This window comes from Pan paniscus, chromosome 1 (assembly GCF_029289425.2).
Source record: "Pan paniscus chromosome 1, NHGRI_mPanPan1-v2.0_pri, whole genome shotgun sequence".
Lineage (NCBI taxonomy): Eukaryota > Metazoa > Chordata > Mammalia > Primates > Hominidae > Pan > Pan paniscus.
In genome coordinates this window covers 87,948,415-87,962,637 of record NC_073249.2, presented here as the reverse complement: position 1 = coordinate 87,962,637, position 14,223 = coordinate 87,948,415, and the positions used below count along the sequence as shown (strand labels likewise).

The 14,223-nt window shown below is 39.3% G+C and overlaps 2 protein-coding genes across 3 annotated transcripts in view; one reads left to right on the top strand and one right to left on the bottom strand.

Moving 5' to 3' along the window:
* ATF6 (activating transcription factor 6) overlaps positions 1 to 14,223 on the top strand; it is a 199,724-nt gene that overhangs the window by 57,650 nt on the left and 127,851 nt on the right. The window lies entirely within an intron of this gene.
* On the bottom strand, positions 3,283 to 13,826 carry LOC100982251 (zinc finger CCCH domain-containing protein 15-like). The gene has a single exon (XM_034939166.3). The coding sequence runs from the start codon at positions 5,183 to 5,185 to the stop codon at positions 3,905 to 3,907; it is 1,281 nt and encodes a 426-aa protein (XP_034795057.2). The 5' UTR covers positions 5,186 to 13,826; the 3' UTR covers positions 3,283 to 3,904.

Below are 14,223 nucleotides of genomic sequence, written 5' to 3'. Positions count from 1 at the left end.
TTGGGAAAAGAAACTCACAGCATATTAGGGGCAGAACTGAAAGAAAGTAGCTTTTTGAAGCCAAAGTAAAAAGAGCTTCAAGCAGGTCTTGGGCAGTGGTATCACATGCTGCTGAGAGCTTGGGAGACGCAGAAAGCTGAATTTGGCAATTATCAGGTCAGTTGTAATCTTGGAAAGCAGATTTAGTAGGAGTAGGCATGAAGTCTGTATTAAAATTGGTTGAGAAATTGAAAGGAGTTAAAATTGAATAATCTCTTTTTTTAAAAAAAACATTTTTTTATGAAGATTTTCAAACATATAGGAAATTTGAGAAAATAATATAATCAACCCCCTGTATAATCAACCCCCTGCTCTCATGAAATTTATAATCTAATATAGGTGACATATACTAATCAAAGTGATCACACAAATAAATGCAAAATTGTAACAATGTTAGGTGCCATGAAGAAAAGGTACATGATATCATGAGGCCACATAATAGGGTCACTTGACCTAGTTAGGGAAGTAAGGCAAGGTTTCTCTGAGAAAGAGGTGATTGTGTTAAGATCTAAAAGAAGATTAGGAATTATTTAGGTAAGATACAGGAAGAACATTTCATATGAATATATAAACATCTATTCCCACATTTGTGTTGTATCTTTGTGTTTATATGTATTTAGTTTAAAAATTTTGGTTTTACATGAAACAATTATATACAAATTGTGCTTTCTTTAAAATATGTGAATACGTTATTCTCTTTTAATACTACATAGTTGTTTGTAGTGTAAATGTGCCATAATTTAGCAATTCTCTTTAGGTCTTGGGAACCCCTTTGTACCCTTAAAAGTTACCAAGGATCCCAAATAATTTTTGATTTTATGGTTTATATATACTGATACTTATTATATGAGAAATTAAAACTTTAAAAATAAAAAATTTTTAATTCATTTAAAAATAATAAACCATAAACCATTACTTTACATGTTAACATAAATAACATGTTAATGAAGAATAATTATATCTCCCAAACCTCCAAAAATTTAGTGAGATACAGAAGAGTGGTACTACTTTATAGTTTTGTAAAAATATTTTTTTTGGGGGGAAGCTCAAATACATCAGTTTTAGTTTTTCTCTATATACACATTTATTTGCTACTAAAAATTGAAATAGCATATTGAAATTTCCTTTTGTTGCAATCCAAAATTTTGAAAACCAGAAAACCAAATTAATTATTATTATGCTGTGGCCAGACTACTCAGTATTTTCTTTACATTCTTTCCTCCAAGTTACTTTCCTTCAAATTCTTAATGTTGGGTTTTATCTCACTGACTTCAGGCTTCTAAAACACATGGGGATACTTGAGACCTATTGTTGCTTCTTTAGGTCAAATCAATAGTTTCATAAAAATCTTTGATGTCCGACTTAACAGGATCTGGCAGGATTATCTGTTTTTTCATGTAATCTGTTATGATATATTGTTTGGTTTGAAATAAATGAAGAAAATTTAGACTCACGTAGGTATGCGGTTGGAAAAGGGAGAACCTTGCAGACTTTGAAAGACTTTTAGGATCCCCAGAGTTCCTTGGACTGCTTTAAACCCCAGTGCACACTTGCCCAACTGCTGCCGTAATTTATTTAACCATCTTTTGATAGGCAGCTAGGGTATTTCCAGTTACTTGTTGATATGTGTACATAAAATGTATTTCCATATATTTATGTGTCTGTATGTGTATGATAGAATCTAGACTAGAGCTAGAGGTTACGATTATCTGAAATTGTGATAGAGTTTGCCAAATTGCCTTCCAAAAAGACTGTATCCGTTTACATTCCCACTAGCAGGAGAGAGGAGTATCCATTTTCTCGCATTTCCTAACACTGGATATTGTATTTTTAAAATTCTTGCCTATCTTGTGGATCAAAAATGTTATTGTTAGCCTGTCACATTGGCCTGTGTGCTCTTCCTCAAACACTCTAAGCCTGCTAGCACTTCATGGTTTTCACTTTCATTCCCACTGCCGGCAGTGCCCTTCCCTCAGAGATTCTTTCTGTCAGGTGTTAAGCTCAAATACCATGTACCCCTGAGCTTCAAATAAAAGTTTTTAAAAAGTGATTAAAAAACATCAAGTTTTTTTGGTCAAAAAAAAAAAAAAAAAAAAAAGCTCAAATGCCACCCCTGTGAGGCTTTCCTAGACTACCTTTTCTAAATGTCTATCCCAGCTCCTGCCATTGCATTCCCTATCATCTTTCTTTCTTCATTTTTCTACATAGCACCTCTCCCCTTCAAGTATGCTATGTAACTTATTTATTTTATTTTCTTTCTCTCCCTGCAGGTATTTTTATCTCTTTTGTTTTCCAGTGCTTAGAACAGTGGCTGGCACATAGTAGTTACTCAATAAATACTTGTAGTATGAATGAATGTCTCCCTCACCCAATTAGTAGGAATTATATATGTTCATAAACTATTTCTCAAAAAACTATGTGTTCTTTTAGTTCCTCATTTCTTATCTGGTATACGTGGTACTTATTTATTTAGTCAGACATACAGCAAATATTTATAGAGCACTTAATGTTTGCCAGGTACTGAGCAAGGAATCAAGGATGCAAATATGAATAAAAGTACAGTCTAGTAAGAGAATCAGATATGTAAACAACTGTTGTATGAGAAAGAATTATATGGATGTCATATAAACATATAGGCATTAAAAAAATGAAAAACTTTTTGTTTACACACTTCTGACACCAAATATGTGGATTTTCTACACTGAGCAATTCTCCAATTCTCTGGACACCAACTGGATGTCCTACAATTTGACTCAATTCTTTTTTAAATTTTAATTGTAAAATATTTTTTATTGAGACAGGGTCTTGCTCTGTTGCCCAGGCTGGAGTGCAGTGGTGTGATCATAGCTCACTGCAGCCTCCATCTTCCAGGCTTAAGCAATCCCCCGATCCTCAGTCTCCTAAGTAGCTGGGACTACAGGTGCACCTCACCACACCTGGCAAAGTTGCTCAGGCTGGTCTTGAACTCCTAAGTTCAAATGATTCTCCTTCGTTGGCCTTCCGAAGTGCTGGGATTACAGGTGTGAGCCATTATATCTGGCCAATTTAAGTCATTTCTGACACTACCTGGAGCTAGCACAGTCTCCCACAGGTTAAGGGCTGAGTACCCAAAGACTGCCCCTGACTTCAGTCACCAGTTGCAAGTCCCAGGTTGTGACCTGTAACTTCTGACTAAGTGGCTATAAGTTGATGGTTCCCACAATTCCCTCTTGAGGTTTGATAATTTTCTTTTTTTTTTTTGGATTTTAATGTATGATGGTCTTTATTTACAACTTTATTGGCAAAAAAGAAAAGGGAAAACTTTTAAACAATTTAACACAGGGCATTGTAGCTGATCCTGTCAGATAAAAGAAGTTCCATTTTAAATGTCCATCTAATTGTCCAAAGATACACAATACTGAATCTGCATACGCAGTTTCCTTTATGAAGTACAGTGCTCATGTTTTAGGCAGTCTTCTAAACATACAAATACAGAGGAAATTAAATCACTCATTAAAAACTGTGTCAAATGAAGGGTATTTTAAATATAAGTTTGTTGTTTCTGGTAATAGCACATGCCCAAATGAAAACCAAAAGATGGAAAGGCAGATACACTTCTTACTTGGGTGGACAGTTACAACATCAATCATTTTCTGCAATGACCATTATATTGTCAATTTATCATGAACTACTCTGAACTTACTATGAGATGTAGTCAAAGTCAGAAGAGAAGACGTAGGGACAAGATGCCTTTTTTGCAGGAGGTTAACTCCTCCAGAATCAGCATAGGAAATAAACATCCTGTTGATTCTATGGAAAGAAATTAATGTAGTCAATTTCAACTCGTGCTGAGCTGACTTAATTTTTTTTAGCGATGTGTTTGGTGTCATTCTTCTAAATCAAGTGTATTTAATTCCTCTTCTAGTTCATCCAAATCCTCTCCAGTGAAAAGATTTTCATCAACAGGAACAGCATCAATGGCTCCATTTTCCGGTCCCTCCCTCTCGTTGTCCTCTTCCAAGTCACTTCTTTCACCATTTTCAGCCCTACCTCCAGAAGCTTCACTTAATTTGTTTTCATCTTTATCTGAAGTATATGTGCTGAATCTTTCAAGACTGGCTATGGTAATACCTGTTTCATCTACATCTCTTGGGATGTACAGGCTTAAATCTATGTCATTTACACTCACTGAATCATCCACCTCATCACCACCTGTTCCCTGGGTGTAGCGGGTATCGTCTGCTTCCTCATCATCATCATTGACCAGTTCAGGACGAAATTCAAACACTTCACGACCACTGATCACTAGTGCTTTCCCTGCTTTGAAGTCAGCTTTCCTTCTTTCCATATCTTGTTCAAGTTTATCAATCTTTTCTTGTCTTTTCCTTTTCTTCCAGGCAAGAAAAGATTCTAGAGTGATTTTGGTAACATTTGGACCTAGGGCAGAATGCTCTCTCTCAATTAGATCTTCTAATGAAATTTCATCTTCTTTCTCTTCTTTCTTTTTATCTTTTTTCAACACAAATCCAGGAGGAAGTGCGTGACGATACATGCAAATATCACCCCCTCCAGGGCATACCCAAAACCAGCCATACTTGTTGTTTTCAATAGCTTCCAGGAAATGCTTGCACACTATTTGAGTTTTTGGTTTTTTCTTTTCCGCCTCACCGTGCTTCTTGTTCACTACTTCTTCCAGCTTTTTCTCATCCCAATTATCCATAGTATCTTTTTCAAGTTCTTCATCTCTTGCATCAATGTAAACACTTCGCTTTTCACATTTTCTCTCCAGAGTCAAGTCATGGGAGAACTTACACTTATCTCCTTTAGTACACTGTCCTTGCTTGAAGAATGCACATACTACAGACTTGGGATCTGCACCTTTACTTATTTTTTGAGCAGCAACTACAGGTTTGAACAGCTCATTTAGCTCCTGCAATTCTTTCTTCTTGTCATCCTTCTTCAATTTCTTTTCAGCTTCACTCTGTGCTACCTGACGTGGATTTTGTTGACCAAACTTAACTTGATGTGTGACAGCCTTGATAAACTTCTGTTGCTTTGCTCCTTTCTTATTCTTCAAACCGAAAGTTTTGTCTTCGATAATCTTCTCCTTCTTTTTTTGCTCCGCCTTTTTGCTGCCCCTGGCCTGAGCCTGTTTCTTGGGGGGCATTGCGGAGACAGATGACACCGGCCAGACTTATGCGCAGCTGAATACCGTCAGGGGTTCTGGCCCTGCGACAGGACGAGGAGGAGGTTTGATAATTTTCTAGAATGGCTCACAGAACTCAGGAAAACACTCTACTTACTATTACTGGTTTTATTATAAAGGATATGTGGGGCAAGCTAAATGGGAGAGACGCATAGGGTAAGGTATAGGGGAGGAGTGCAGAGCTTTCATGCCCTCTCCAGGTGCACCACCCTCCTAGTACCTCCTTGTGTTTGCTAACCTGGAAGCTCTCCAAATTCCATTGTTAGGGGTTTTTATGGAGCTTCATTAGGTAGGTGTGATTGATTAAACCATTGGCCATTGGTGATTGCACTTAAACTCCAGCCCCCTCTCCCCTACTTGGAGGTTGAGGGATGGGACTGAAAATCCCAACCCACTAATTATGTGGTTGGTTTCTCTGGCAATCAGCCTCCATCATCCAAGAGTCACCTCATTCGCATAAACTCAGGTCCAGCTGGAAGGGGCTTATTATGGATAACAAAAGATGCTCTTCTTACCCCCTATCACTCAGGAAATTCCAAGGGTTTTAGGAGCTCTGTGACAGAAACCAGAATAAAAACCAAATATATTATTTCTTATTATATCGCAAATTCACAGGCATATTCTTGAGGGAACATAGAAGTAACCAGTAACGCTGCTAGTGGCAATCATGGGAGGCTTTATGCAGTAGTACTCGATGAAGGAATAAAGAGGATTAGATTATGCTACAGGAAGTGACGGCGGGGTTAGGGGGGACATCTCATTGTGGAAGCCCTCATGAATCAATAGAATTTTAGGAAAGAAAAGACTGGAACAAAAAAAATTTTTTGAGTGCCCCCGCCCACCAGACAAAAATTTTTTAAAAATGAATTAATGATCTTCACAGCTGCTGAAGTAAAGGTGGGGATGGATCTCATTTCCATGGTAGATTGATTGATTATGAAAGGAAGAGATGATGGTCCCTATTTTATCAAGAAGTGGTTTGTGTTCAAAAAGGAGTTAGTAGAAAGAGGGGATTAAAAATCGGAGAAAGCTTAAATATTTGAAAATCTTGAGGATCAATCAGTTAAGATCTGTATCTTTCTCTGTGTGATGCTTTAGGAACAGCCAGCCAAGAAGTAGTGGGAATATTAGGAACTATTCAAGTTAAAAAAACATGTTAAAAGGCTTAACTTGAAGAAAAGCATCAAGGAGAAAAGCTGGAAGGAATGAGGAAGTGTAGAAAAGTATCTTAACAAGTCAGAATATCTTTGACACCAACAAGGAAATATGGAGGAAACTGGCTGTGAAATTCATAAAAACCAAGAACTATTTCTTGTAGACAAAATTTCGCATGAACAGTGAAATATTAAAGCCCAGAGAACAACAGTGATTTGAAAGACTGAAATTTGTCCCTGAATCAAATGTTGGGAATTGAGATGTTTCATCATTTGTGTTATTCAAAAGAATTTTTTGATTGGCCCCATTGTTTTTTTTTTTTTTTTTGAGATGGAGTCTCAGTCTGTTCCCCAGGCTGGAGTGCAGTGGTGTGATCTTGGCTCACTGCAACCTCTGTCTCCCGGGTTCAAGCGATTCTTCTGCCTCAGCCTCCCGAGTAGCTGGGATTACAGGCAACTGCCACTATGCCCAGCTAATTTTTTGTATTTTTAGTAGAGACAGGGTTTCACCATGTTGGTCAGGCTGGTCTCGAACTCCTGACCTTGTGATCTGCCCACCTCAGCCTCCCAAAATGCTGGGATTACAGGTGTGAGCCACTGCGCCCGGCCTGTTTTCAGTCTTTTTACTGCAAGGCTATGATCTTCTCTGGTCCGGGAGTCTGCCAGAGAAGCAGGAACTTCCCAGTTGAACCTTATTAGTAACCACCTGGAAGATATTTATTGAACAAGTGTCACATCTGTAGTCTTGTGTATCTAGAAACCTTAAGCATGCATTATTATGTTTTAATTGGAAAATGCATAGGCTTTAAAAAAAAAAGATTGTGAGCTCTATCTGAACTTTTGTTAAGTACCACAAAATTAAGTTTGTCAGACAAATAGACATTTGAATCAGAGATTTCCAAAGTATTTTAAATTTAGGAACCTAAACTCTTTTAGAACAGATCACATTACCGAGTAAAGTGATTAATGTGGTTTCAGATGTTCAGTGTAGAACTGAATGTTTGTGCCTTATTGGTATGGGCCAAATGAAAAAAAATATAAAACACACAAGTTTGCCAAATATTGGTATGCCTTAAACATTTCCTGAAGGCATTTGGTGATGAAATATAAATATATCTAATATATAAAGTAAGAGAGTTTTGTCAAAGGTAATGTGCAGCAAAGCTGACTAGTTTGAAGAGGTTTGGGTTACTGAACAGACGTCACACAGGAAAAAAAATAAACTAAATGGACTTGTGAGGGTTAATTTTTCTGACCTTATCGATATTTTGTGGACAGTAAAGAAGGCATCTGGCTATTTTCGGCATAGGATTCAAGGAGCTGGCCCCACTCTGGGTGGTCTATAAATAGTAACTCTAGGTAGCAGGGGCTGGCTAAACAGGACAAATGTGAATTGGTTAAAAAGAAAATCCTCTTCTTATTACTCATTGGGGTTAATTCTATGATTATTAGTCATATTTTATTGTTGAGAACCTGAAATTTAACCCAGTTTTTTTTTTTTTTAATTATCACTACAGACTCTGCCTTTTCTACTATGCTGTAAAGTGTTACTTTATTTTATTTTTTCTACCTTAAGGTTAAGGAACCTTAACCTTTTGTTTTTGGCAATATGGTAGGCTAAAGGTACAGGAAATTCATTGCAGTTTAGCACACTAAAAAATGATGGATTGAAAAAATAAATCAAAACTCTTATTTCCTGGCTCCACTGGAGACAAAGTAAGGGCTTCTCAGAGGCCAGAAATAATAAAAGATAAGATGAATCTATAATGATAAGCTAGCATTGGAAGTGGTGCTTGTTCTGGATATAGTTCCTGATCCTTTTGGCATAGTGTCTGGGGATGGGAAAGAAAGCTGTGGACCCAAGTGAGGTGGGAAGTCACAACTGAGGCCTCCCTTTTCCTCTACCCAAATAAAGCCAGAACTTCCAAAGAATGACACTCTTGGTTGCCAAAAGAGGGGAACAAAAGTTGCCCTACCACTCAGGGAGACTGTTATTAAGTACCTATCTTGGTTTTGGCTTTAGTTAGAGTGGAAACAAATGAAAAGTCTTTCCTGATAATTCTTTACTCAAAGCCCCTACCTAATCAGGTTAGAGCCTAAATTTATACTACTAGTGTGATCCCCCCAAAATCAAGACAAAAATGCAGTTTAGGTGGGCTTATGTTGGTGGTGCCTGTAGGCACCTGAAGGAATCGAATGCAAATTCTTCTCAGAAGAGACACTTTATAAAAGAAAGTGTTCATCCTAGAAAAATTGGAGACCCATCTCATATGCAGAGACACACATAGGCTCAAAATAAAGGGATGGAGGAAGATCTGCCAAGCAAATGGAAAACAAAAGGCCAGGGTTGCAATCCTAGTCTCTGATAAAACAGACTTTAAACCAACAGAGATCAAAAGAGACAAAGAAGGCCATTACATAATGGTAAGGGGATCAGTTCAACAAGAAGAGCTAACTATCGTAAATATATATGCACCCAATGCGGGAGCACCCAGATTCATAAAACAAGTCCTTAGAGACCTACAAAGAGACTTAGACTCCCACACAATCATAATGGAAGACTTTTTTTTTTTTTCTTTGGTGAGACAGAGTCTCGCTTTGTTGCTCAGGCTGGAGTGCAGTGGCGCGATCTCAGCTCACTGCAAGCTCTGCCTCCCAGGTTCATGCATAATGGGAGACTTTAACACCCCACCGTCAACATTAGACAAATCAACGAGACAGAAAGTTAACAGGGATATCCAGGAATTGAACTCAGCTCTGCACCAAGCAGACCTAATATACATCTACAGAACTCTCCACCCCAAATCAACAGAATATACATTCTTCTCAGCACCACATCGCACTTATTCCAAAATTGACCACATAGTTGGAAGTAAAGTAGACCAATATCCCTGATGAACGTTGATGAAAAAATCCTCAATAAAATACTGGCAAACTGAATCCAGCAACATATCAAAAGCTTATCCACCATGATCAAGTGGGCTTCATCCCTGGGATGCAAGGCTGGTTCAACATACACAAATCAATAAATGTAATCCAGCATATAAACAGAACCAAAGACAAAAACCACATGGTTATCTCAATAGATGCAGAAAAGGCCTGTGACAAAATTCAACAGCCCTTCACGCTAAAAACTCTCAATAAACTAGGTATTGATGGAACATATCTCAAAATAATAAGAGCTGTTTATGACAAACCCACAGCCAATATCATACTGAATGGGCAAAAACTGGAAGCATTCCCTTTGAAAACTGGCACAAGACAGGGATGCCCTCTCTCACCACTCCTATTCAACATAGTGTTGGAAGTTCTGGCCAGGGCAATCAGGCAGGAGAAAGAAATAAAGGGTATTCAATTAGGAAAAGAGGAAGTCAAATTCTCTGTTTGCAGATGACATGATTGTATATTTAGAAAACCCCATTATCTTAGCCCAAAATCTCCTTGAGCTGATAAGCAACTTCAGCAAAGTCTCAGGATACAAAATCAATGTGCAAAAATCACAAGCATTCTTATACACCAATAGCAGACAAACAGAGAGCCAAATCATGAGTGAACTCCCATTCACAATTACTTCAAAGAGAATAAAATACTTAGGAATCCAACTTAAAGGGATGTGAAGGACCTCTTCAAGGAGAACTACAAACCACTGCTCAGTGAAATAAAAGAGGACACAAACAAATGGAAGAACATTCCATGCTCATGGATAGGAAGAATCAATATCTTGAAAATGGCCATACTGCCCAAGGTAATTTATAGATTCAATGCCATCCCCATCAAGCTACCAATGACTTTCTTCACAGAATTGGAAAAAACTACTTTGAAGTTCATATGGAACCAAAAAAGAGCCTGCATTGCCAAGTCAATCCTAAGCCAAAAGAACAAAGCTGGAGGCATCATGCTACCTGACTTCAAAGGAGGCATCATGCTACCTGACTTCAAACTATACTACAAGGCTACAGTAACCAAAACAGCATGGTACTGGTACCAAAACAGAGATATAGACCAATGGAACAGAACAGAGCCCTCAGAAATAATACCACACATCTACAACCATCTGATCTTTGACAAACCTGACAAAAGCAAGCAATGGGGAAAGGATTCCCTAAGTAATAAATGGTGCTGGGAAAACTGGCTAGCCATATGTAGAAAGCTGAAACTGGATCTGTTCCTTACACCTTATACAAAAATTAATTCAAGATGGATCAAAGACTTAAATGTTAGACCTAAAACCATAAAAACCCTAGAAGAAAACCTAGGCAATACCATTCAGGACATAGGCATGGGCAAGGACTTCATGTCTAAAACACTAAAAGCAATGGCAACAGAAGCCAAAATTGACAAATAGAATCTAATTAAACTAAAGAGCTTCTGCACAGCAAAAGAAACTACCATCAGAGTGAACAGGCAACCTACAGAATGGGAGAAAATTTTTGCAATCTACTCATCTGACAAAGGGCTGATATCCAGAATCTACAAAGAACTCAAACAAATTTACAAGAAAAAAACAACCCCATCAAAAAGTGGGCGAAGGATATGAACAGACACTTCTCAAAAGAGACATTTATGCAGCCAACAGACACATGAAAAAATGCTCATCATCACTGGCCATCAGAGAAATGCAAATCAAAACCACAATGAGATGCCATCTCAAACCAGTTAGAATGGCAATCATTACAAAGTCAGGAAACAGGCAATCATTACAAAGTAGAGAAACAGGAACACTTTTACACTGTTAGTAGGACTGTAAACTAGTTCAACCATTGTGGAAGACAGTGTGGCAATTCCTCAAGGATCTAGAACTAGAAATGCCATTTGACCCAGCCATCCCATTACTGGGTATATACCCAAAGGATTATAAATCATGCTGCTATAAAGACACATGCACATATATGTTTATTGTGGCACTATTCACAATAGCAAAGACTTGGAACCAACCCAAATGTCCAACAATGATAGACTAGATTAAAAAAATGTGTCACATATACACCATGGAATACTATGCAGCCATAAAAAATGATGAGTTCATGTCCTTTGTAGGGACATGGATGAATCTGGAAACCATCATTCTCAGCAAACTATCGCAAGGACAAAAAACCAAACACCGCATGTTCTCACTCATAGGTGGGAACTGAACAGTGAGAGCAGTTGGACACAGGAGGGGGAACATCACACACTGGGGCCTGTGGTGGGGTCGGGGGAGGGGGGAGGGATAGCATTCAGAGATACACCTAATGTAAATGGTGAGTTAATGGGTGCAGCACACCAATGTGGCACATATATATATATGTAACAAACCTGCACGTTGTGCACATGTACCCTAGAACTTAAAGTATAATTAAAAAAAAAGAAAAAAAAAGAAAAATTGCCAGAGATACAGAGCCAGTTGAACATGAGCACATGTCTGCTTCTTTCCCTCAAAAGTCATTAAACACACCAGGAAACCATACCACCATGAATAAGAGTTAGAAAAAATAAACTACAGAATCACACTCTGAAAGACTATAGATATTTGAATTATCAGATAGGGAATATAAAATATATTAAAAGACAGAATTAAAGTCTGGTAAAGGAACAAAAGACTACCAGAATTGGCCAGAACATTTTGAAAAAAAATCTGGAAATAATTTAAGTTAAAATTATAAAAACAATGACCAGGTTAAGACAGCAAAATAGGTATACTTGGAATAGGAACAGCTCCAGTCTACAGCTCCCAGCGTGAGCAACGCAGAAGATGGGTGATTTCTGCATTTCCAACTGAGGTACAGGGTTCATCTCACTGGGGAGTGCCAGACAGTGGGTGCAGGACAGTGGGTGCAGCGCACCGTGCATGAGCCGAAGCAGGGTGAGGCATTGCCTCACCCAGGAAGTGCAAGGGGTCAGGGAGTTCCCTTTCCTAGTCAAAGAAAGGGGTGACAGACGGCACCTGGAAAATCAGGTCACTCCCACCCTAATACTGTGCTCTTCTAATGGGCTTAACAAACAGCACACGAGGAGATTATATCCAGCACCTGACTTGGAGGGTCCTACACCCACAGAGCCTCGCTCATTGCTAGCACAGCAGTCTGAGATCAAACTGCAAGGTGGCAGCGAGGCTGGGGGAGGGGCACCTGCCATTGCCCAGGCTTGAGCAGGTAAACAAAGCAGCTGGGAAGCTTGAACTGGGTGGAGCCCACCACAGCTCAAGGAGGCCTTCCTGCCTCTTTAGGCTCCACCTCTAGGGGCAGGGCACAGACAAACAAAAGACAGCAATAACCTCTGCAGACTTAAATGTCCCTGTCTGACAGCTTTGAAGAGAGTAGTGGTTCTCCCAGCACGCAGCTTGAGATCTGAGAACGGGCAGGCTGCCTCCTCAAGTGGGTCCCTAACCCCCGAGTAGCCTAACTGGGAGGCACCCCCAAGTAGGGGCGGACTGACACCTCACACAGCTGGGTACTCCTCTGAGACAAAACCTCCAGAGGAACGATCAGGCAGCAGCATTTGCGGTTCACCAATATCCGCTGTTCTGCAGCCACTGCTGCTGATACCCAGGCACACAGCGTCTGGAGTGGACCTCCAGTAAACTCCAACAGACCTGCAGCTGAGGGTCCTGACTGTTAGAAGGAAAACTAACAAACAGAAAGGACATCCACACCAAAAACCCATCTGTACGTCACCATCATCAAAGACCAAAGGTAGATAAAAACCACAAAGATGGGGAAAAAACATAGCAGAAAAACCAGAAACTCTAAAAATCAGAGCACCTCTCCTCCTCCAAAGGAATGCAGGTCCTCACCCGCAACAGAACAAAGCTGGACGGAGAATGACTTTGACGAGTTGAGAGAAGAAGGCTTCAGAAGATCAAACTACTCCGAGCTAAAGGAGGAAGTTCGAACCAATGGCAAAGAAGTTGAAAACTTTGAAAAAAAAAATTAGATGAATGGATAACTAGAATAACCAATGCAGAGAAGTCCTTAAAGGACCTGATGTAGCTGAAAACCATGGCACGAGAACTATGTGACGAACGCACAAGCCTCAGTAACCGATGCGATCAACTGGAAGAAAGGGTATCAGTGATGGAAGACGAAGTGAATGAAATGAAGCGTGAAGAGAAGTTTAGAGAAAAAAGAATAAAAAGAAACGAACAAAGCCTCCAAGAAATATGGGACTATGTGAAAAGACCAAATCTACGTCTAATTGGTGCGCCTGAAAGTGACGGGGAGAATGGAACCAAGTTGGAAAACACTCTGCAGGATATTATCCAGGAGAACTTCCCCAATCTAGCAAGGCAGGCCAACATTCAAATTCAGGAAATACAGAGAACGCCACAAAGATACTCCTCGAGAAGAGCAACTCCAAGCCACATAATTGTCAGATTCACCAAAGTTGAAATGAAGGAAAAAGTGTTAAGGGCAGCCAGAGAGAAAGGTCAGGTTACCCACAAAGGGAAGTCCATCAGACTAACAGCTGATCTCTAGGCAGAAGCTCTGCAAGCCAGAAGAGAGTGGGGGCCAATATTCAACATTCCTAAAGAAAAGAATTTTCAACCCAGAATTTCATATCCAGCCAAACTAAGCTTCATAAGTGAAGGAGAAATAAAATACTTCACAGACAAGCAAATGCTGAGAGATTTTGTCACCACCAGGCCTGCCCTACAAGAGCTCCTGAAGGAAGCACTAAACCTGGAAAGGATTTATAATCCCAAAGGATTATAAATCATGCTGCTATAAAGACACATGCACACGTATGTTTATTGCGGCACTATTCACAATAGCAAAGATTTGGAACCAACCCAAATGTCCAACAATGATAGACTGGATTAAGAAAATGTGACACATATACACCACGGAATACTATGCAGCCATAAAA